General features: G+C 44.1%; 1 protein-coding gene across 1 annotated transcript in view; it reads left to right on the forward strand.

Annotated features, from left to right (window-relative positions):
* LOC110522961 (arf-GAP with coiled-coil, ANK repeat and PH domain-containing protein 2) overlaps positions 1-24,076 on the forward strand; it is a 123,337-nt gene that overhangs the window by 96,338 nt on the left and 2,923 nt on the right. The window contains 14 exon segments of the mRNA XM_090235144.1: positions 9,727-9,839; positions 10,819-10,870; positions 12,407-12,507; positions 15,619-15,724; positions 16,115-16,323; positions 16,764-16,833; positions 17,638-17,732; positions 18,184-18,386; positions 18,913-19,014; positions 19,405-19,497; positions 19,718-19,953; positions 21,644-21,753; positions 22,137-22,247; positions 22,466-22,527. Coding sequence (XP_090091270.1) covers positions 9,727-9,839; positions 10,819-10,870; positions 12,407-12,507; positions 15,619-15,724; positions 16,115-16,323; positions 16,764-16,833; positions 17,638-17,732; positions 18,184-18,386; positions 18,913-19,014; positions 19,405-19,497; positions 19,718-19,953; positions 21,644-21,753; positions 22,137-22,247; positions 22,466-22,527 — 1,663 coding nt within the window.

Consider the following 24,076-nt stretch of genomic DNA (forward strand, 5'->3'; position numbering starts at 1 on the left):
TCTGCTATCCCTCCTGTTTCCTCTGTCTCTTCTTCACAGGAGGAGCCTGGTGATTTGACAGGGGTGCCGGAGGAATATCACGATCTGCGCACGGTGTTCAGTCGGTCCAGGGCCACCTCTCTTCCTCCACACCGGTCGTATGATTGTAGTATTGATCTCCTTCCGGGAACCACTCCCCCCCGGGGTAGACTATACTCTCTGTCGGCTCCCGAACGTAAGGCTCTCGAGGATTATTTGTCTGTAGCTCTTGACGCCGGTACCATAGTCCCCTCCTCCTCTCCCGCCGGAGCGGGGGTTTTTTTTGTCAAGAAGAAGGACGGGTCTCTGCGCCCCTGCATAGATTATCGAGGGCTGAATGACATAACAGTTAAGAATCGTTATCCGCTTCCTCTTATGTCCTCAGCCTTCGAGATCCTGCAGGGAGCCAGGTTTTTCACTAAGTTGGACCTTCGTAACGCTTACCATCTCGTGCGCATCAGGGAGGGGGACGAGTGGAAGACGGCGTTTAACACTCCGTTAGGGCACTTTGAATACCGGGTTCTTCCTTTCGGCCTCGCTAACGCTCCAGCTGTCTTTCAGGCATTAGTCAATGATGTCCTGAGAGACATGCTGAACATCTTTGTTTTCGTTTACCTTGACGATATCCTGATTTTTTCACCGTCACTCCAGATTCATCTTCAGCACGTTCGACGTGTCCTCCAGCGCCTTTTAGAGAATTGTCTTTTTGTGAAGGCTGAGAAGTGCACTTTTCATGCCTCCTCCGTCACATTTCTCGGTTCTGTTATTTCCGCTGAAGGCATTAAGATGGATCCCGCTAAGGTTCAAGCTGTCATTGATTGGCCCGCCCCTAAGTCACGCGTCGAGCTGCAGCGCTTTCTCGGCTTCGCGAACTTCTATCGTCGTTTCATCCGTAATTTCGGTCAGGTGGCAGCTCCTCTCACAGCCCTTACTTCTGTCAAGACGTGCTTTAAGTGGTCCGTTTCCGCCCAGGGAGCTTTTGATCTCCTCAAGAATCGTTTTACATCCGCTCCTATCCTTGTTACACCTGACGTCTCTAGACAGTTCGTTGTCGAGGTTGACGCGTCAGAGGTGGGCGTGGGAGCCATTCTTTCTCAGCGCTCCCTCTCTGACGACAAGGTCCACCCATGCGCGTATTTTTCTCATCGCCTGTCCCCGTCGGAACGTAACTATGATGTGGGAAACCGCGAACTGCTCGCCATCCGGTTAGCCCTAGGCGAATGGCGACAGTGGTTGGAGGGGGCGACCGTTCCTTTTGTCGTTTGGACTGACCATAGGAACCTTGAGTACATCCGTTCTGCCAAACGACTTAATGCGCGTCAGGCGCGTTGGGCGCTGTTTTTCGCTCGTTTCGAGTTCGTGATTTCTTATCGTCCGGGCTCTAAGAACACCAAGCCTGATGCTTTATCTCGTCTCTTCAGTTCTTCAGTAGCCTCCACTGACCCCGAGGGGATTCTCCCTGAGGGGCGTGTTGTCGGGTTGACTGTCTGGGGAATTGAGAGGCAGGTAAAGCAAGCGCTCACTCACACTCCGTCGCCGCGCGCTTGTCCTAGGAACCTTCTTTTCGTTCCCGTTCCTACTCGTCTGGCCGTTCTTCAGTGGGCTCACTCTGCCAAGTTAGCCGGCCACCCTGGCGTTCGGGGTACGCTTGCTTCCATTCGCCAGCGTTTTTGGTGGCCCACCCGGGAGCATGACACGCGTCGTTTCGTGGCTGCTTGTTCGGTCTGCGCGCAGACTAAGTCCGGTAACTCCCCTCCTGCCGGCCGTCTCAGGCCGCTTCCCATTCCCTCTCGACCGTGGTCTCACATCGCCTTAGATTTTGTCACCGGACTGCCTTCGTCAGCGGGGAAGACTGTTATTCTTACGGTTGTCGATAGGTTCTCTAAGGCGGCTCATTTCATTCCCCTTGCTAAGCTTCCTTCTGCTAAAGAGACGGCACAAATCATCATCGAGAATGTTTTCAGAATTCATGGCCTTCCGTCAGACGTCGTTTCGGACAGAGGTCCGCAATTCACGTCTCAATTTTGGAGGGAGTTTTGCCGTTTGATTGGGGCTTCCGTCAGTCTCTCTTCCGGCTTTCACCCCCAGTCTAACGGTCAAGCAGAACGGGCCAATCAGACTATTGGTCGCATCTTACGCAGTCTTTCTTTTCGCAACCCTGCGTCTTGGTCAGAACAGCTCCCCTGGGCAGAATACGCCCACAACTCGCTTCCTTCGTCTGCGACCGGGCTATCTCCTTTTCAGAGTAGCCTCGGGTACCAGCCTCCGCTGTTCTCATCTCAGTTCGCCGAGTCCAGCGTCCCCTCCGCTCAGGCTTTTGTCCAACGTTGCGAGCGCACCTGGAAGAGGGTCAGGTCTGCACTTTGCCGTTATAGGACGCAGACTGTGAGGGCTGCTAATAAGCGTAGAACTAAGAGTCCTAGATATTGTCGCGGTCAGAGAGTTTGGCTCTCCACTCAGAACCTTCCCCTTAAGACGGCTTCTCGCAAGTTGACCCCGCGGTTCATTGGTCCGTTCCGTATTTCTCGGATCATTAATCCTGTCGCAGTTCGACTTCTTCTTCCGCGATACCTTCGTCGCGTCCACCCGGTCTTCCATGTCTCCTGTATTAAGCCCGTTCTTCGCGCCCCCGCTCGTCTTCCCCCCCCCCCCCCATCCTTGTCGAGGGCGCACCCATCTACAGGGTCCGCAGGATTTTGGACATGCGTCCTCGGGGCCGTGGTCACCAGTACCTCGTTGATTGGGAGGGGTACGGTCCTGAGGAGAGGAGTTGGGTTCCCTCTCGGGACGTGCTGGACCGTGCGCTGATCGAGGATTTCCTCCGTTGCCGCCAGGTTTCCTCCTCGAGTGCGCCAGGAGGCGCTCGGTGAGTGGGGGGGTACTGTCATGTATTGTCATGTTGTGTGTTTCTGTCCTTTCCCTTCACCCTGTCTCCCTCTGCTGGTCGTTGTTAGGTTACCTTTTCTCCCCCTCTTTTCCCCAGCTGTGCCTTGTCTCCTCCTAACTACCCAGTCACCCCGTTTCCCACCTGTTCCCTTTTTCCCTCTGATTAGGTCCCTATATCTCTCTCTGTTTTTGTTCCTGTCCTTGTCGGATTCTTGTTTGTTGTGTTTCATGCCTGAACCAGACTATCGTCCTGTTTGCTGTAACCTTGTCCTGTCCTGTCGGAATCTGCCGGTCTATCTGAGCCTACCTACGTTTGGTTATTAAAGAAGCTCTGTTTAAGTTAGTTCGCTTTTGGGTCCTCATTCACTCACCGTAACAGAGTGGTTGAAAAACGAGTTTTAATGACTCCCAAGCTAAGGGTATGTTAGCTAAGGGTAACTTCCCTACTTCAACTGTATGAATGTACTGTACCAGTCAAAGGTTTGGACTCACTCATTCCAGTTTTTTGTTGTTGTGCTATTTTCTAATAGTGAAGACATCAAAACTATGAAGTAACACGTATGGGATCATGAAGTAACCAAAAAATTGTTCAACAAATCAAAATATATTTTAGATTTTAGATTTTTGCCTTGATGACAGCTTTGCACTCTTGACTGCTTTTCCTTCACTCTGCGGTCCAACTCATCCCAAACAGCGGCAGTTAGCCTAGTGGTTAAAGCGTTGGGTCTGTAACCGAAAGGTTGCTGGATCGAATCCTTGAGTTGACAATTTAGTTATCCCACTGTTTCCCGGTAGGCCGTCATTGTGAATAAGAATTTGTTCTTAACTGACTTGCCTAGTTAAATAAAGGTTAAATTACAAAAACCCATCTCAATTAGGTTGAGGTCGGGTGAATGTGGAGGCCAGGTCATCTGATGCAGCACTCCATCACTGTGTTTTGGGCCATTGTCCTGTTGAAAAACAAATGATCGTCCCACTAAGAGCAAACCAGATGGGATGACGTATCGCTGCAGAATTCTGTGGTAGCCATGCTGGTTAAGTGTGCCTTGAATTCTAAATAAATCACTGACGGTGTCACCAGCAAAGTACCCCCATACCATCACATCTCATCCTCCATACTTCACGGTGGGAACCACACATGCAGAGATCATCCATTCACGTGCTCTGTGTCGCACAAAGACACTGCGTTTGGATCCAAAAATCTCAAATTTGGACTCATCAGACCAAACAACAGATTACCACTGGTCTAATGTCCATTGCTCGTGTTTCTTGCCCGAAGCAAGTCTCTTCTTCTTATTGGTGTCTTTTAGTAGTGTTTTCTTTGTAGCAATGGTACCATGAGGTCTGATTCACACAGTCTCCTCTGAGCAGTTGAGATGTCTGTTACTTGAACTCTGTGAAGCATTTATTTGGACTGCAATCTTAGGTGCAGAGGTAACTTCTGGGTCTTCCTGTCCTGTGGTGGTCCTCATGAGAGCCAGTTTCATCATGGTTTTTGTGACTGTACTTGAAGAAACTTTCAAAGTTCTTGACATCTTCCGGGTTGACTGTTTCATGTCTTAATGTAGTGATCATGATGATCATTTCTCTTTGCATAGTTGAGCTGTTCTTGCCATAATATGGGCTTGGTATTTCACCAAATAGGGCTATCTTCTGTATACTAACCCTACATTAAGAAGAAAATAAATTCTACAAATTCATTTTTAACAAGGCATAAAAAGAAAAACCCTTGAAAAACCCTTGACTAGGTAGGTAGGTAGGTAGATAGGTAGGTAGGTAGGTAGGTATCCGCTGAATTGCAGAGCGCCAAATTAAATTACTAAAAATATTTAATTTTCATGAAATCACAAGTGCAATATAGCAAAACACAGTTTAGCTTGTTGTTAATCCACCTGGCGTTTCCGATTTCAATAAAGCTTTTCGGCGAAAGCATACCAAGTGTTTATGTAAGAACATCTCTCTCAGTAGACAAAATATTACAAACAGCTAGCAGCCAAGTAGATTGGTCACGAAAGTCAGAAAAGCAATACATTAAATCGCTTACCTTTGATGATCTTCTGATGTTTGCACTCACGAGACTCCCAGTTACACAATAAATGTTCCTTTTGTTCCATAAAGATTATTTTTATATCCAAAATACCTCCATTTGTTTGGCGCGTTATGTTCAGAAATCCACAGGCTCAAGCGCAGACGAAAATTCCAAATAGTATCCGTAACGTGCGTAGAAAGATGTCAAATGTTTTTTATAATCAATCCTCAGGTTGTTTTTACAATATATAATCGATAATATGTCAACCGGAATGTAGCTTCTTCCATAGGAAGTTGCGCATGAAAAACTCTGCTGGCATCCAGCCATCCACTGACGCGATGGGTTCTTTCTCGCTCATTTTTCAAAATAAAAGCCTGAAACTATGTCTAAAGACTCTTCACACCTTGAGGAAGCCGTAGGAAAAGGATATCCTTTGCAACACATATAAAATATCCCTTTAAATGGAGGCAAGGCATCCAATGGAACAGAGAGCTTTCAGGAAAAACAGCACTTCTTTGTTGGATTTTCATATCAGTTCTGTTATACTCACAAACAATATTTTGAGTGTTTTCTATCCTAATCTGACAATTATATGCATATCCTAGTTTCTGGGCCTGAGAAATAGGCAGTTTCAAATGTGTACGTTTTTAAGCCAAAAACAACACTCAATAGGTTAAAGGCTCAAAATGGATAGAAACAAAGACTTTTCTTCTGAAACTCAACAGTCTATTCTTGTTCTGAGAAAGGAAGGCTTTTCTATGCAAGAAATTGCCAAGAAAGATCTTGTTCAATACTGTGTACTACTCCCATTACAGAACAGGGCAAACTGGCTCTAACCAGAATAGAAAGAGGAGTGGGAGGCCCCGGTGCACAACTGAGCAAGAGGACAAGTACTTTAGTGTCTAGTTTGAGAAACAGACGCCTCACAAGTCCTCAACTGTCAGCTTCATTAAATAGTACCAGCAAAACACCAGTCTCAACGTCAACAGTGAAGAGGCCACTCCGGGAAGCTGCCCTTATTTTAGAAATTAACATTAAATTCACTGGCAATACCTCTTGTGGACATTCCTGCAGTCAGCATGCCAAATGCACGCTCACTCAAAACTTGAGACGTCTGTGACATTGTATTGTGACAAATCGGCACATTTTATTGTGGCTTTTTTGGGGGCCCCAGCACAAGTTGCACCTGTGTAATGATCATGCTTATTAATCAACTTCTCGATATGCCACACCTGTCAGGTGGATGAATTATCTTAGCAAAGGAGAAAGGCTCACAAACAGGGATGTAAACACATCTGTGCACCAAATTTGAGAGAAATAAGCTTTTTGTGGACAATTTTGGGGATCTTTTATTTCAGCTCATGAAACATGGGACCAACACTTTACATGTTGCTTTTCTATTTTTGTTCAATGTAGTAGCTGGCTCGTTTTGCCTCTTGACTTTCCCCTAACCCTGGACCAAGTTTTGGAAACCCTGCTTTAGAGCATAAATACCATCTGGGATATAAACATGTTTGTCTCACCGGAATAAGCTACTACCGCACTATTCATTAACTGTGCGATCGAAAGCACCCCATTTGACCGGCATGTGTCATGCCGCTAGCGACACCCCTCGACAATATTCCGCTGAAAAGGCAGCGCGCGAAATTCAAAAATATTTTGCATTAACAAGTGCAATACACCAAATGAAAGGTAAACTTCTTGTTAATCTAGCCATCCTGTCTGATTTCAAAAAGGCTTTACAGCGAAAGCACAACATATGATTATGTTAGGTCAGAGCCGAGTCACAAAAACACACACAGCCATTTTTCCAGCCAAAGAGAGGAGTCACAAAAAGCAGAAATATAGATAAAATGAATCACTAACCTTTGATGATCTTCATTAGATGACACTCATAGGACTTCATGTTACACAATACATGTACGTTTTGCTCGATAAAGTGCATTTTTATATCCAAAAATCTGTTTACATTGGCGCGTTAAGTTCAGTAATGTTTTGCTTCCAAAACATCCAGTGATTTTGCAGAGAGCCACATCAGTATAAACATTGATACAAGATACAAGTGTTATTCACAGAATTAAATATATACTTCTCCTTAATGCAACCGCTGTGTCAGATTTCAAAAAAACTTTACAGAAAAAGCAAACCATGCAATAATCTGAGTACCTCGCTCAGACAACAAATCAAGCCAAACAGATATCCACCATGTTGGAGTCAACAGAAGTCAGAAATAGCATTATAAATATTCACTTACCTTTGATGATCTTCATCAGAATGCACTCCCAGGAATCCCAGGTCCACAATAAATGTTTGATTTGTTCGATAAAGTTCATCTTTATGTCCAAATACCTCCTTTTTGTTCGCACGTTTAGCCCAGTACTCCAAATTCATGACGCACGACCACTAGGAGCAGACAAAGTCAACAAGTTCCGTTACAGTCTGTAGAAACATGTCAAACGGAGGATAGAATCAATCTTTAGGATGTTTTTAACATAAATCTTCAATAATGTTCCAACCGGAGAATTCCTTTGTCTTCGGAAATGCAATGGAACTCAAGCTAACTCTCCGGTGAACGCGCGTGGCCAGCTCGTGGCTCTCTGCCAGACCACTGACTCAAAGAGCCCTCATTCCCCCCTCCTTCACAGTAGAAGCATCAAACAAGGTTCTAAAGACTGTTGACTTCTAGTGGAAGCCTTAGGAAGTGCAATTTGACCCCATAGACACTGTGTATTCGATAGGCCAAGAGTTGAAAAACTGCAAACCTCAGATTTCCCACTTCCTGGTTGGATTTTTTTCAGGGTTTCGCCTGCCATATGAGTTCTGTTATACTCACAGACATCATTCAAACAGTTTTAGAAACTTTAGTGTTTTCTAGCCAAATCTACTAATAATATGCATATATTAGCAACTGGGACTGAGTAGCAGGCATTTTACTCTGGGCACGCTTTTCATCCAAACGTGAAAATGCTGCCCCCTATCCCAAACAGGTTAACGTTTCAATTGCTAAACATGATCACATTATATAGGTAACTTCTGATCATTGCATAGCCTACGTGATAAGAAAGTAACAGTTTACGGGGAGATGCACAAAAATAGGTTTTGGCGCAAAACCAGTTGCCGGTGCTCCAAACTCTTTTACATGTTTCTTCTTTTACTGGTGATCAGCAACAATCAGTAGGACATCGCTAACCCACTTTATTATAAATAAATACATGTGCTCATCAACCGTAAATCATCTGTGTCTGGTTATTCATATAAGCATGTCTTTAGATTAAGTGACGGAGGACATAGGACCATCGTCACACTTGGGTTAGGGAATTGCCGCATTCAAAACAACTGGGAACTCAAAGTTCGGTGCGTTCAAGACAACAGGGACCTTGAAAAAAAAAACGAGCTCCAACTGGGGATTTTTATATTTTTTACTTGTCATCCAACTTAGAATTCCAAGTCGGCTCCTGTATAAACAGAGTTATGGTAATGTGGCTGTATTGACTTTCATGAGGTCACAAACATGGAACAAAACGGACCGGGTCGTAGCTGGCTTCTCCACCGACCGTTTACACATTCTCTAAAACATGGATATTGTTCAGTTCTCAAGTTCTGTGATGTCGAAGAAGTTCCTTTGTTCTCACTATGTGTCTCTTTCTGCATGACCAGGAGGAAAGAGTCTCCTCCAGGAATTTACGACCTGAGATAACAGAACCTGGGTGTAGGAGATTGAGAGGAGGAAGCCACTCACTATACCCAAAGAGGGCCACGTCATGACAATCTACTCCACATCTCCAAATCATAAAACTCATCTCATATACAGTGTCAATATTTATGATCTCTGTTTGTTACAAAATGACATGTCGTCATAGCCTGGGTTCTGAACAGAATGAGCCTATGAAGGACATTTGCTTCATCACACGCACCTGAATCCGCTCATGACTACTTTCTATGGACACCAAAATTACGATCTGTTTCTCCGAATTACCTTGTGAAAGCCTAACACTGTAACATCGTATGTTGACAAGAGATCAAGCTTTCAAATCATGCACACATTACCCAGATTATGATTTATAATGTACAGAAATTGTGTGCATGGCAGGGATGCAGGGTTGTGTTCCAAAATAAATAACTACAAGTGTGCTTGCTCTAGGTCCTCAACGACACAGCTCGGAGAGCTCAAAAAAGTACCTCATAGTTGAAGATTTCTTTGTCATAAAAGTGCATTGAAATTGCTTCGAAACTGCACACTTTGAAGTGGTTTATGGCCACTTGGAGACACCAGTTATTCGTCTCACTCAAACCCTTGTAATTTTTTTTGTCTTATGCTGCACCTTCCCCTACATTTTTCATGCTACTGAATGTATCCAGAGAATTTTAAGATTTCGTTATCAGCAAATGTTATGAAAAGTACAGTAAATGTAAAATGCACAAAGTGAACCGTGTAATATTTGGATCCAGACTTGTCAGGTAAACTGTTGTGTACTCACCTTTGGTTAAAAACAAACTGTTTCCTATCAATTGCTACCATGGATGCATTTTCATATTTGTTATGTAAGAGACATTTCAATTTAGTTCTATACATGTAGGCCAATTCCCACGAGTGCAACGGGTTAACGCCCACCGTAGCAAAACGGGCATTTCTTATTAAACTAGCTCAGGTGGTACCTCCTTGTTCTGGACCCCAGATGTGTGGCTCAGTGGCACAGAGTACTGAGTCACTCATCGTCCTCAACTGGCCACCCCCACAGTGAATCAGGATCAGACTGTTTCTGTTGACCCTCCTGACTGACTCTCTCTTGCAGGACTTCTCGAATGACGACACCAAGCTGGAGTACAATGTGGACGCAGACAATGGCATCGCGATGGAGGGCTACCTGTTTAAGAGGGCCAGCAATGCCTTCAAGACATGGAACAGGTCAGCTGCAAGGAATTATGCTCTTTCTTATTTCCTCCCTCATTCTCTGACATTCCCTCTTTTTTTCTCTCTCTCCTTCTCCCCCTTGTCTCTCTTTATCGTTCTCCCCCGTTTCTCTCTTTCGCGCTCTCTCTCCCTTCACCTCCCCCCCCCCCCCTGTCTCTTTCTGGTCAAGCTGATATGTCCCCTAGCACAGCTTCACCAGTGCACTAAACTCCACAATACATGTCCAGTATGTAGAACATGCATGGAAGAAGTAATCTTTATGTCCTCTAACTGTATGGTGATTAGGGTGGAGAGGTGATAATTCTCTGTTTAGTATGAATCCGCCCAGGGCCCTAGTCAGCCAGGTGGGAAGGATGGAGGGAGGTAGGGATGGTGAGAGGGAGGGATTCAAGCTGCTGAGGCGGCGTCTCCATGGCGATCAATAGTGAGTGACATGTGACGTAGTCAACTGACACGACGGGGAGCGCTGCCTGATTGGCGCATGGCTCTGTGTGCTGCATGGAGTTAGCAAGTAGACCTCCAGCTCTTTATTGTCCTGTAGCCTCCAAAGCCATTCACTGTACTGCAAGATGGAGGTCTCTGGAACCATGCCTTTTGAGAATAACTTGTAATATCTACTCAACTATTTGTCTCAGGCAAAACAATTGGGTTTCAAACGTTACAAAGTTAAATATTACCACACACACAACTTTTCCCCCGATATTTTCTGTCAAACCATGACAAACAGCATAGTTTTCTAGAATAGGAATCCAGGATTTAAAAACCATTTCATAATCTATTTATTTATATTTAATTAAATCTATAACCATTTCAATTTACTTTCTTAACTAACTTGTTTCTCTGACTACTGAGAATAGTTGGAATGCTTGCATGCATTTCAGAAGTCAACCTTCAGCCTCTGAGATAAATGCAATAAATTGTGTCACCCATTTATTTACCTGTGACCGTGACTGCTGGTGTGATCTCCTTTCAGGCGCTGGTTCTCCATTCAAAACAATCAGTTAGTTTACCAGAAGAAATTCAAGGTAAGTCCGATGACTCCAGCAGTGTCCCAAATGGCACCCTATTCCCTATAGGCCCTGGTCAAAAGTAGTGCACTTAATAGGGCCATGTTCTGTTATAATCTCCACCCGGCACAGCCAGAAGAAGACTGGCCACCCCTCAGAGCCTGGTTCCTCTCTAGGTTTCTTCCTAGGTTCTGGCCTTCGTAGGGTGTTTTTCCTAGCCACCGTGCTTCTACATCTGCATTGCATGCTGGTTGGAGTTTTAGGCTGGGTTTCTGTACAGCACTTTGACATCGGTTGATGTAAAAATGGCTTAATAAATAAATTTGATTGATTGAAATAAATAAATTTGATTACCACCCACCATCAAATATACACTACTGTTCAAGTTTGGGGTTTGGGGTCACTTAGAAATTTCCTCAACTGGTAGATTCATTAAATAGTACCAGTCTCAACGTCAACAGGGAAGAGGCGACTCCGGGATGCTGGCCTTCTAGGCAGAGTTCCTCTGTCCAATGTCCTTTTGCCCATTTTAATCTTTTTATTGGCCAGTCTGAGATATGGCTTTCTCTTTGCAACTCTGCCTGAAGGCCAGCATCCCGGAGCCACTTCTTCACTGTTGACATTGAGACTGGTGTTTTGCAGGTACTATTTAATGAAGCTGCCAGTTGAGGACTTGTCTGTTTCTCGAACTAGACACTAATGTACTTGTCCTCTTGCTCAGTTGTGCACCGGGGCCTCCCACTCCTCTTTCTATTCTGGTTATAGCCAGTTTGCACTGTTTTGTAATGGGAGTAGTACACAGCCTTGTGCAAAATCTTCAGTTTCTTGGCAATTTCTCGCATGGATTAGCCGTCATTTCTCTTAACAAGAATAGACTGACGAGTTTCAGAAAAAAGTTATTTGTTTCTGGCCATTTTGAGCCTGTAATCGAACCCACAAATGCTGATGCTACAGATACTCAACTAGTCTAAAGAAGGCCCGTTTTATTGTTTCTTTAATCAGCACAGTTTTAAGCTGTGCTAACATAATCACAAAATAGTTTTCTAATGATCAATTAGCCTTTTCAAATTATAAACTTGGATTAGCTAACACAACGTGCCATTGGAACACAAGTGATAATGGGCCTATGTAGATATTCCATAAAAAATCTGCTGTTTCCAGCTACAATAGTCATTTACAACATTAACAATGTCTACACTGCATTTCTCATCAATTTTATGTTATTTTAATGGACCATTTTTTTTTTTCAAAAACAAAGACATTTCTAAGTGACACCAAACTTTGGTACTATACATGTTTCACTTCCAGCCAATATTCCCCTTACATTTTTTATGTACTGAAGTAGCGTTGAATAAGGAGCACAGTTAACAGATACGTTTGTGGAATGTGGAGGAAAACAATTCACTCTGCTGCTGGTTACAATGTGAAATCAGAGTCTATGCAGTGTTGTGAAGCATTTCCATTTGCGCATGTGGGTCAGAGCGCTGAGTGTGTGTGTATTGTGCATTGTAGTGTGTTCGTTTTACTAAGACTGTGTGTGTTTTCCTTTCCCAGGATAATCCCACAGTGGTGGTGGAGGACTTGCGGCTATGCACAGTCAAACACTGTGAGGATATCGAACGCCGCTTCTGCTTTGAAGTGGTGTCCCCCACCAAGTGAGTACACACACACCCAATATATTGCACATATAGTTGAGGTCAGAAGTTACATACACTTAGGTTGGAGTCATTAAAACTCGTTTTTCAACCACTCCACAAATTTCTTGTTAACAAACCCTAGTTTTGGCAAGTCTTTTAGGACATCTATTGTGTGCATGACACAAGTAATTTTCCCAACAATTGTTTACAGACAGGTTATTTCATTTATTTCACTGTATCATAATTCCAGTGGGTCAGAAGTTTACATACACTAAGTTGACTGTGCCTTGAAACAGCATGGAAAATTCCAGAAAATGATGTCATGGCTTCTGAAGCTTCTGATAGGCTAATTGACATCATTTGAGTCAATTGGAGGTGTACCTGTGGATGTATTTCAAGGCCTACCTTCAAACTCAGTGCCTCTTTGCTTGACATCATTGGAAAATCAAAAGAAATCAGCCAAGACCTCAGAAAAAAAATTGTAGACCTCCAAGTCTGGTTCATCCTTGGGAGCAATTTCCAAATGCCTGAAGGTACCACATTCATCTGTACAAACAATAGTATGCAAGTATAAACACCATGGGACCACGCAGCCCGTCAAACCTCTCAGGAAGGAGACGCGTTCTGTCTCCTAGAGATAAATGTACTTTGGTGCGAAAAGTGCAACTCAATCCCAGAACAACAGCAAAGAACCTTGTGAAGATTCTGGAGGAAACCGGTACAAAAGTATCTGTATCCACAGTCAAATGAGTACTATAATCGAAATAACCTGAAAGGCCGCTCAGCAAGGAAGAAGCCACTGCTCCAAAACCACCATAAAAAGCCAGACTACTGTTTGCAGCTGCACATGGAGACAAAGATCATACATTTTGGAGAAATGTCCTCTGGTCTGATGAAACAAAACTAGAACTGTTTCGCCATAATGACCATCATTATGTTAGGAGGAGAAAGGTGGAGGCTTGCAAGCCGAAGAACACCATCCCAACCGTGAAGCACAGGGGTGGCAGCATCATGTTGTGTGGGGGTGCTTTGCTGTTATGTGGCTATATTGAAGCAACATCTCAAGACATCAGTCAGGAAGTTAAAGCTTTGTTGCAAATAGGTCTTCCAAATGGCCAAGCATACTTCCAAAGTTGTGGCAAAATGACTTAAGGACAACAAAGTCAAGATATTGGGGTGGCCATCACAAAGATCTGACCTCAATCCTATAGAAAATTTGGGGGCAGAACTGAAAAAGTGTGTGCGAGCAAGGAGGCCTACAAACCTGACTCAGTTTCACCAGCTCTTTCACCAGCTCTGTCAGGAGGAATTCACCCAACTCATTGTGGGAAGCTTGTGGAAGGCTACCCGAAACATTTGACCAAAGTTTAACAATTTAAAGGCAATGCTACCAAATACTAATTGAGTGTATGTAAACTTCTGACCCACTGGGAATGTGATGAAAGAAATAAAAGCTGAAATAAATCCTTCTCTCCACTATTATTCTGACATTTCACATTCTTAAAATAAAGTGGTAATCCTAACTGACCTAAAACAGGGAGTTTTTACTAGGTCAGGCCCTTTTGCAGCACTCCACCAATCAGGCTTTTATGGTAGAGTTGCCAGACGGAAGCCACTCCTCATTAAAAGGCACATGACAGCCCACTTGGCATTTGCCAAAAGGCACCTAAAGGACTCTGACCATGAAAAACAAGATTCTCTCGTCTGGTGAAACCAAGATTGATCCTTGATGAAAACCTGTTCCAGAGCGCTCAGGACCTCAGACTGGGGCGAAGGTTCACATTCCAACAGGACAGCGACCCTAAGCACACAGCCAAGAAAACGCAGGAGTGTCTTCGGGACAAGTCTCTGAATGTCCTTGAGCGGCCCAGCCAGAGCCTGGACTTCAACCCGATCTAACATCTCGTAGACACCTAAAAATAGCTGTTCAGAGATGCTCCCCATCCAACCTGACAAAAGTCAAAGGGCCTGAATACTTTCCGAATTCACAGTGCCTTCAGGAAGTATTCACACCCCGTTGACTCCTTCCACATTTTGTTTTGTTACAGCCTGCATTTAAAATGGATAAAATTTAGATTTTCTTTTGTCACTGTCCTATACACAATACCCCATAATGTCAAAGTGTAATTATGTTTTTCAACATTTTTACAAATGAATGAAAAACTGAAATGTCTTGAGTCGATTACTATTCAGGTTGAGGATGGGTCAACAACATTGTAGTTACTCCACAAAACAAACATAATTGACAGTGAAAAGAAGGAAGCCTGTATAGAATAACAAATATTAAAAGAAAATGCATCCTGTTTTGAAATAAGGCAAAAACTGCAAGAAATTTACTTTTTGTCCAGAATATAAAGCATTTGGGGCAAATCCAACACAACACATCACTGAGTACCACTCCTCATATTTTCAAGCATGGGTTTATTTTCAAGTGTCATGTTATGGGTATGCTTGTCATCGGCAAGGACTAGGGAGGTTGTTATGATAAAAATAAACTGAATAGAGCTAAGCACAAGTAAAATTCTAGATGAAAACCTGGTTGTCTGCTTTCCATCAGATCTTGGGAGATAAATTCACCTTTCAGCAGGACAATAACCTAAAACACAAGGCCAAATATACACTGGAGTTGCTTACCAAGATGACATTGAATGTTCCTGAGTGGCCTAGTTACAGTTTTGACTCAATTTTCAGCCAGGTGTACAAAGTTGTTAGACTTACTCAGAAAGACTGCCAAAGGATATTTTAATGTATTGACTCAGGGGGTTGAATACTTATACTCATGAATACTCAGTATATATTAGTAGTATTTTTAATTGTATTTTTTCCAAATGTTGTTGTTATTACTTTTTTATCCACTTTGACAGAGTATTTTGTGTAGATCATTGACCAAAAATATCACACTTTGTAACACAGCAAAATGTGCAAGAAGTCTAGGTGTGTATACATTCATAGATACAAGTGCACACAGAGTACCTAGACACATGACTCAAACTCAGAAATGCGCACACACACAGAGAGAGAGAGACACACACATACACAAACGCACACACACACAGCAACACATAGTGAAGAGCTCCAGTAGCAGGCCAGGGAACAGGCTGATGTCTCTTGGTGTCCCTCCCCTCTCAGGAGCTGTATGATGCAGGCGGACTCTGAGAAGCTGAGGAAGGCCTGGATCAAAGCTGTCCAGAACAGCATCGCCACTGCCTTCAGGGAGCAGGGAGAGGACGCTGAGGTGAGTCACCTCATAGATTTGTCAAGCAAGACAGATACGCACAGACACCCGGAGGGGTTGCAGCACACTAGAGGGATATCCTTTATTTTTGTTCACATATTTTGTCTATGAGGTATGTCTGATTATTTTTTCCCTGGCTTAACTTATGCAATCAATCCATTATCTCAATGTCAGGCCGAAAATAATCAGACATACCTCATAGACAAAATATGTGAACAAAAATAAATGATATCCCTCTAGTGTGCTGCAACCCCTCCGGGTGTCTGTGCGTATCTGTCTTGCTTGACAAATCTATGTGGTCTGTGACAATAGGCAATAAAGTAATCTTCTTCTAGAGAGAGTGTGTGTGTGTCTTGTGTATAACATCATGTACTCGACTTTCCACGCCAGAAGCTGGACCGGAAGTCTTCCACGTCGACTGGCAGCCTGGAATCAGGCGGCGAGCCCAAAGAGAAGTCACTAAAGGGGGAGAGTGCCCTCCAGAGGGTCATGGTCATTGGGGGCAATGCCTGCTGCTGCGACTGTGGCCAGCCTGACCCTCGCTGGGCCAGCATCAACCTGGGCATCACCCTCTGCATCCAGTGCTCCGGAATACACAGGTACATTCCTATCACTGCAAATACTACACACCAAGGCACTACTGTATACAAGTACCAAACTTCATATGTATTCACCAACGTACTATACCGAAGTACCATCAAGATGACACTGAGATAATACTTTGGACTTATCTTACCATGGTATTATAAAGGTACTATACAACAAGGTACTAGACTGGTGCTATACAACAGTACAAATGTTCAATGTTTTTTTATTAGATGTGAATAACAATTCAAAAAATCAAAGGCTCTGCAAATTTGGCCCCAAGTACATTTTGGACTGTAGACTTACTGACTGTATACTCCCACCTTGTGGCCACAGCACACATTACACCCACGATGGACCAGCATGTAATGCAAACAACACAGCCTTTGAAGCTGTGTGGAGTCATTTAGTTATTTTTAGACAATATCATTGATGTATGAGTTGCTATCTGCAGGAGTCTGGGGGTCCATTTCTCCAAGGTGCGCTCGCTCACCCTGGACTCATGGGAACCGGAACTACTCAAGGTGAGAAAAGAGAGTGGGAGGAGGGTTTGCCTAACAGATGGGCCTAAAGGTGTCCACATGCTTCCCAGACGAAACAGTTCGGAACAGTTCCTTCATATATTATGACAACATTTTGTGGCCTTTTTTGTCTATGCCCGCCCCTTTGCCGGTGATTGGTCAACAGTAGGGATTCTTCAATAAAGTCTTTGTTGTCATTCAATTGAGAAAAACTGCACCAAACAGATGTAAAAGTGCATGAATGACAGATTTCAGTGTCATTTTAGATTAATTCAGACTTTTGAGGAAGTGTATACTGGCTGTGGCGTCTCAAAATGGACAAACAATACTATTGCTGCTTTTTTTCTTGTTTTTCAAGCGAAGTTCTTTTAAGGGAGTATGCAAGGACACTTGTTTGGCCAGCTGAACTGAAGCATGCAGAAGCCTTAAGGCAGCTCACATACTTAAGTGTCTCTTTCAGACTTTCACATACTCAGACTCTTTTACATTCATTGGTGACAAATAAATGCTCAAATGTAATGGTTACAGATTGCAGCGGACTTCGCGTCATGACTTTATGGCTGCGTTTACACAGGCAGCCCAATTCTGATCTTTGGCCCAATTATTGAGGGGGAAAATCTGGATTTGGTGACCTATATAAACACAGCCATAACGTCATGACTTAACAGATTTTTTATATGGCAGGATTTTACATGGCTGACTTTATATGTCACTTTACATTAGATGTGGCATGTTGTCCTCTGAATGTGCTGGTTAATTTTGACACAGAGTAACTTTATTCCTTGTTTGTGTGTGTGTGGTACACAGCTGATGTGTGAGCTGGGGAACGGGGTCATCAACCAGATCTACGAGGCTCGGAGAGAGGAACTGGGAGCCAGGAAGCCAAGGCCAGCAGACCCCAGGTACGGTACTGCAACTTCTCTGTCTACCATCATGGAGACAAGGGGAGGGGGGGGGGCGATGGTTAACATTAACCATTGGTTTGGCCATTGATTGGATTGATTGATGATGACGAATATTAACATTAAAGGGCAAATTCATGGCACTTGCAACATTAGAGTTGTGGATTATTCCTCCATGAACCTCATTAAATAAACACTGTACAGCTAGTCAATTTGGATAAAAGCATCAGAAAAATTACATGATATTTCTATTAAATAAATAAAGGGTAGTCCCACATAAGTAGCAAGTGTGCAATAGTATTGCTCAAAGACTGCCTTCTTTCCTTGAGTAGCCAGATTGGTGTAATTTGATAAATTCACTCTCAAGATTGCTTTCCGTCTTTGCCTGGGTTGCCAGATTTGTTCAGTTTGTTGAATTCACTTTCCCTCTGCATCCCATGTTTTTCCCCAGGCAGGAGATCGAGGCCTACATCAGGGCCAAGTACGTGGACAGACATTTCGTGCTGCGCCCGTCTGACGAGGAGCTGCGCTCCAAGGTGGTGTCCCTGTCCAAGCAAGAGAAGAGGCTGAGCAGCAGTTCGGAGCACCTGCCTCCCCGGCCGCCCCCACCCACGCCCAAACTCCGGCCCGCCTCCAATGCCTCAAGTCAGTCAGGTAGGTGTCAACAAGTCCCGGATCCAGTCTCTTAAAGGTGCAGCACAAAAACGCCAATCATAGCACCTGTTCCTCTTCCTCTTTGATTTTACGCTTGCGAAGACCCCATCCCTCTCAGTCCTCCAAAACAAAAACAAACAAGCATTAGGGCCTGTTAATGTTATTACTATTGACCAAAAATACAGTACCAGCGAAGGAGTTTGCCTTTTAAAGGTACGGCAACAGAATTGTGCTACACTAGTATAATAGAACAACACCATGTCATGCTCAGGACACACAAAAGAAGGCACCTTCTCTTCCATCTTCACCCTTTTTTGCTCTCTCTCTTTGAGGTAGCCTAGCCTGTAGTCTAACTGCTTGTATCTTGCTTCTATCCTCTCCTTTCAATCCCTCTCTTCCCCACCCTCCTCCGGCTGCTCTGTACTTCTGGACTAACCCCTTCCCCCTCGCTGCCTTTTATTCTTTCCTTCCTACCCTTCCACCTCGTGCCCTTTACTCTCCGACACCATCCATTGCCCTTGCCTAGCTGCCACCAAGGGCTTGGAGGCCCGCCGTGACTCTCTCTTCTGTCCAGACGAGCTTGACTCGCTCTTCTCCTACTTTGACACCTCCGCCAAGCTTAGGAGCAGTAAGTACGGCTCTGTGTGTTTCGCTCTCCACCTCCTTCCTTCGCTCCCTCCACCCATCTGTACTCACCGCTCAGGTTGTCGACTAATACCCATTCCATCCCCCTCACACAACCCCAATCTCACTCTCTAAATGGATAGTGCAGTCATCTTGAATGTAATTGGTGTGGAGTATACCATGTGTTCCTCTCAGGGTTGTCTCATCACGTGGTTGTGGTCAGTGACTTGTTTATGGGTTATTGTGGCTGTGGGGTCAGCCGGGAAATGGCTTCACTGGGTGTGGCGGCCAAAGTGCTCTGAATTCTCTAACCACTTGGTTGAAGTTGGTGAATGTGTGTGCGCTGCTGTTGTTTAGTGACTGTGAGTGATTGTGACTGTTTGGTCCCCCGCAGTAAGAAGTGCGGACAGTGGCATCCAGAACAGTGCTGATGGGAGTAGGGAGATGCTGGTCACCATCCCCTCCACGAACAGCTTGGCTGAAGCAGGTAAGACACATACACACCAGCCTGATGAGTCTCACTTGTACCCAGCATATTGTGAAATATTAGCTGTTCAATAGCCCTACATGTGCACACATTGAAACTAGAACACCATACATTATTTAAATTCCTTTATTTAAATATATTCCTGATTTGCCATGACAAACAACAATTTACACCTTGATAACCCTTTTACTCCCTCTCTCTTTTTCTACCCCACCCCTAGAAGCTGCCGAGGCACCTCCCATGACTATGCCTGCCACCCTGCCCCCTCCGTCGCCCTGTAAGGAGGTGGTGATATTCTCGGAGCCCAAGGAGTACTCCCCGGGACTGCAGCTGTACTGGGCCTCATGTGCCCGCAGCCTGCCTGACATGGCCGAGGCCCTGGCCCATGGAGAGGAGGTCAACTGGGTCAACACCGATGACGATAAGAGGACCCCCCTCATCATGGCTGTGCAGGGGGTGAGGTGGATGGATAGGATACTTGAGTATTGTGGACAAAATCAAATCAAATGTATTTGTCACATACACATGGTTAGCAGATGTTAATGCGAGTGTAGCGAAATGCTTGTGCTTCTAGTTCCGACAATGCAGTAATAGCCAACGAGTAATCTAGCATAACAATTCCAAAACTACTACCTTATACACACAAGTGTAAAGGGATAAAGAATATGTACATAAAGATATATGAATGAGTGATGGTACAGAACGGCATAGGCAAGATGCAGTAGATGGTATCGAGTACAGTATATACATATGACATGAGTAATGTAGGGTATGTAAACAAAGTGGCATAGTTTAAAGTGGCTAGTGATACATGTATTACATAAAGATGCAGTAGATGATATAGAGTACCTTATATACAAGTAGCATTGTTTAAAGTGGCTAGTGATGTATTTTACATCAATTTCCATCAATTCCCATTATTTAAGTGGCTGGAGTTGAGTCAGTGTGTTGGCAGCAGCCACTCAATGTTAGTGGTGTCTGTTTAACAGTTTGATGGCCTTGAGAATAGAAGCTGTTTTTCAGTCTCTGCTTTGATGCACCTGTACTGACCTCGCCTTCTGGGTGATAGCGGGGTGAACAGGCAGTGGCTCGGGTGGTTGTTGTCCTTGATGATCTTTATGGCCTTCCTGTGACATCGGGTGGTGTAGGTGTCCTGGAGGCAGGTAGTTTGCCCCCGGTGATGCGTTGTGCAGACCTCAGTACCCTCTGGAGAGCCTTACGGTTGTGGGTGGAGCAGTTGCCGTACCAGGCGGTGATACAGCCCGACAGGATGCTCTCGAGTGTGCATCTGTAGAAGTTTGTGAGTGCTTTTGGTGACAAGCCAAATTTCTTCAGCCTCCTGAGGTTGAAGAGGCGCTGCTGCGCCTTCTTCACAACACTGTCTGTGTGGGTGGACCAATTCAGTTTGTCTGTGATGTGTACGCCGAGGAACTTAAAACTTACGACTGTCCCATCGATGTGGATAGGGGGGTGCTCTCTCTGCTGTTTCCTGAAGTCCACCGTCATATCCTTAGTTTTGTTGACGTTGAGTGTGAGGTTATTTTCCTGACACCACACTCCGACCTCCTCCCTGTAGGACGTCTCGTCGTTGTTGGTAATCAAGCCTACCACTGTAGTGTCGTCCGCAAACTTGATGATTGAGTTGGAGGCGTGCATGGCCACGCAGTCGTGGGTGAACAGGGAGTACAGGAGAAGGCTCAGAACGCACCTTTGTTGGGCCCCAGTGTTGAGGATCAGCGGGGTGGAGATGTTGTTACCTACCCTCACCACCTGGGGGCGGCCTGTCAGGAAGTCCAGTACCCAGTTGCACAGGGCGGGGTCGAGACCCAGGGTCTCAAGCTTGATGACGAGTTTGGTGGGTACTATGGTGTTAAATGCTGAGCTGTAGTCGATGAACAGCATTCTCACATAGGTATTCCTCTTGTCCAGATGGGTTAGGGCAGTGTGCAGTGTGCAGTGTGGTTGAGATTGCATCGTCTGTGGACCTATTTGGGCGGTAAGCAAATTGGAGTGGGTCTAGGGTGTCAGGTAGGGTGGAGGTGATATGGTCAGCCATGGGGAGTGTGTGTTAAATGGACTGTTCCTTTTCTAAACATCTGTCACCTGTATGCGTGTGTAAATTTGCATTTCATATCTATTATTCCAGGGCTCTTTAGTGACCTGTGAGTTCCTTCTCCAAAATGCGGCCAACGTGAACCAGCAGGACGCCCAGGGCCGAGGACCACTTCACCACGCCACCATCCTGGGTCACACTGGGTCAGTCTCCCCCTCACACTACTTACCACTACCACATTGTCCACTTTTTTACTAGGCCCGTTAAAGACCCATACAATGACTGCTCTTATACAGGCCTGTACAAAAAAAACAGCTCTAGCATTAAAAGTCTGTTATTCCTAGACGATTTCACTTGGCTTAATAAAATTATACTGCTTCTTTGACTCCATCTCAATCATCTGACCTTTTTTTTGTGTTTTGGTTTAGCCATTATGTCGAGCCTCCGCTAAGGCGGTTTGTAAAATATTTGACCATAATAGACCAGGGTAGTATTTGAGGTTAATTGTGGTGACCCAAGTTGACAGTCTTAGTTAATGTTGGGGTAAAATTGATTGGTTCCTTTTGAATTTCTTTCTCCAATACAGACAAGTGTGTTTATTCCTGAAACGAGGAGCCAATCAGAAAGCGGCAGACATTGAAGAGAAAACGCCACTATCCATGGCAGTGGACGCTGCCAATGCAGACATTGTCACATTGTGAGTGTTGTGCCTGTTGGCCTTTTTTAATAGAATATGTACAGTAGATAGTGCATTTCTTTTTAAATGGTATAATGGATACCTGTAACCTTTAAATAAATGTGTTTGCATCATTAAAATTGTATTGTACACAGGTTGGCAAAAGATGAAAGAATTCAGTGACTGTTCTTTCCCCATATCAATCTCTTAACTTTTGTTAAAATCTCCCTTTTTCCCAGGTTGCGATTGGCCAAGATGAATGAGGAGATGCGGGAGGCGGAGGGGCCCTACATGCAGTCAGGTCAATATTCCACCTACAGCCCCACCGAGATGCAATACAGGAAGTGCATGCAGGAGTTTATTAACCTGCAGCTGGATTAACCCTAGAGACAGTAGAGCCCCAATAGACAGACAGGAGTAGCATCATATGTTTAATAAGCAGACATTTGATGTCCTGTATTGTTGTTCAATACCTCTATGAAGACTCCGGTCAGCCAGGTGGTAAGCTAAGCTGCATCTTGTGTCTGCAGAAAGGTGCTAGACTTTTATTTACTTGACCGGGGTCAAAGCCATTAGCCGTAGAGCCAGTGTTTTAACTACTGAACAGCTGAAGACTCGCTGCTTCCTTTGAAGTCGTGGCTGTTGTTGTCTGATGATGCGTTCCAACTTTCAAACAGCCATGTCTTTATTAGTTGCAATGTCTTTTCAAAGAGAACTTGCAACAGAGGTTGTCATGACTATCAAATAGCAGTCACATCAGGCAATAATCCTGACTTTTGACCATCAGACTGTTGAGTAGCTAACAGTGTCTTGCCATGCACCAGGTGTGATTATTAGTGATTTTACTTTAGGGAATATTTATATGCGTATTCCTGATATGCTTATGCAATATTTCAGTGTGTTACATGCTTGTATGTTTCCCACAGTGAGTCTTAAACTCCTGTGTAAAAGACCTTGTCTTGTTTGACATTTTTATCGTTACAATTAAGTATCAATCTTGGCAAATTTTACGTATGAATTTTACTTTTGTGAAATTGAGTTCAGAAAGAATCTATTTTAAAACAACAATTGGATCCATATTTAGCATACAAATTGTTGTAAATTATGTATTGTACATACATTTCTATATCATAACAGTATTAAGCAGAATAGGGAGTAAGGTTGAGAGAGATTCTCTGAAGCGGTAATGTAAAACAACACTGGGTTGAGTGCTGTGGCTTCTGTGCTTGCGTCCTTGTATGAGTTTTTTTGTATTGTGTGGTATTTTATACACCGGTTTTAATTATTAAGCTTTGATTTGATTTTTAGTCTACCTGGTTACAGTATGATGCCTGTCAAAATTGAACATTTTCCCCCACTGGGAATCCTGTTCTTTGTCTGACCTTTGACAACAATTGTCTGTCCTTAATGTTAGCTGACACTATTTAGGGTGCGAATTTAAGTTTAGATAAGGGATATCAAGATGGTAGAGGGCAGTAAGTATAGAAAAGTATCCATATTTACAGCATTTTACCACATGCTAATTATATAATTACCTTAAACTTATTGGAGCGTAAAAAAAAAGTTAACTGAGAATGTCAATATAGAACAGTGCTCACTCGAGAGAGAGAGAGCTCACTCGAGTATTGTTGGAAAATAATGAATGAATGAAATGTACCCCTCTTTCATCCTTCATCTCCCCGCTCTTGTAGTCTGTGCCCTTGGCAATGCCCCCGGGCCAGATGGGTCATTAAACAGGACAAAAAGCACTTTTATCAGACCTCATCATTATTGACGCATCAGACTGCTCCTAGAAGTCCATATAAGACTCCCCTGAGTACTACTGTACCCTGGCCAAAGGGGATGGATAT

The sequence above is a fragment of the Oncorhynchus mykiss genome, chromosome 5, assembly GCF_057628025.1.
Source record: "Oncorhynchus mykiss isolate SJ-2025 chromosome 5, ASM5762802v1, whole genome shotgun sequence".
Classification (NCBI taxonomy): Eukaryota; Metazoa; Chordata; class Actinopteri; order Salmoniformes; family Salmonidae; genus Oncorhynchus; species Oncorhynchus mykiss.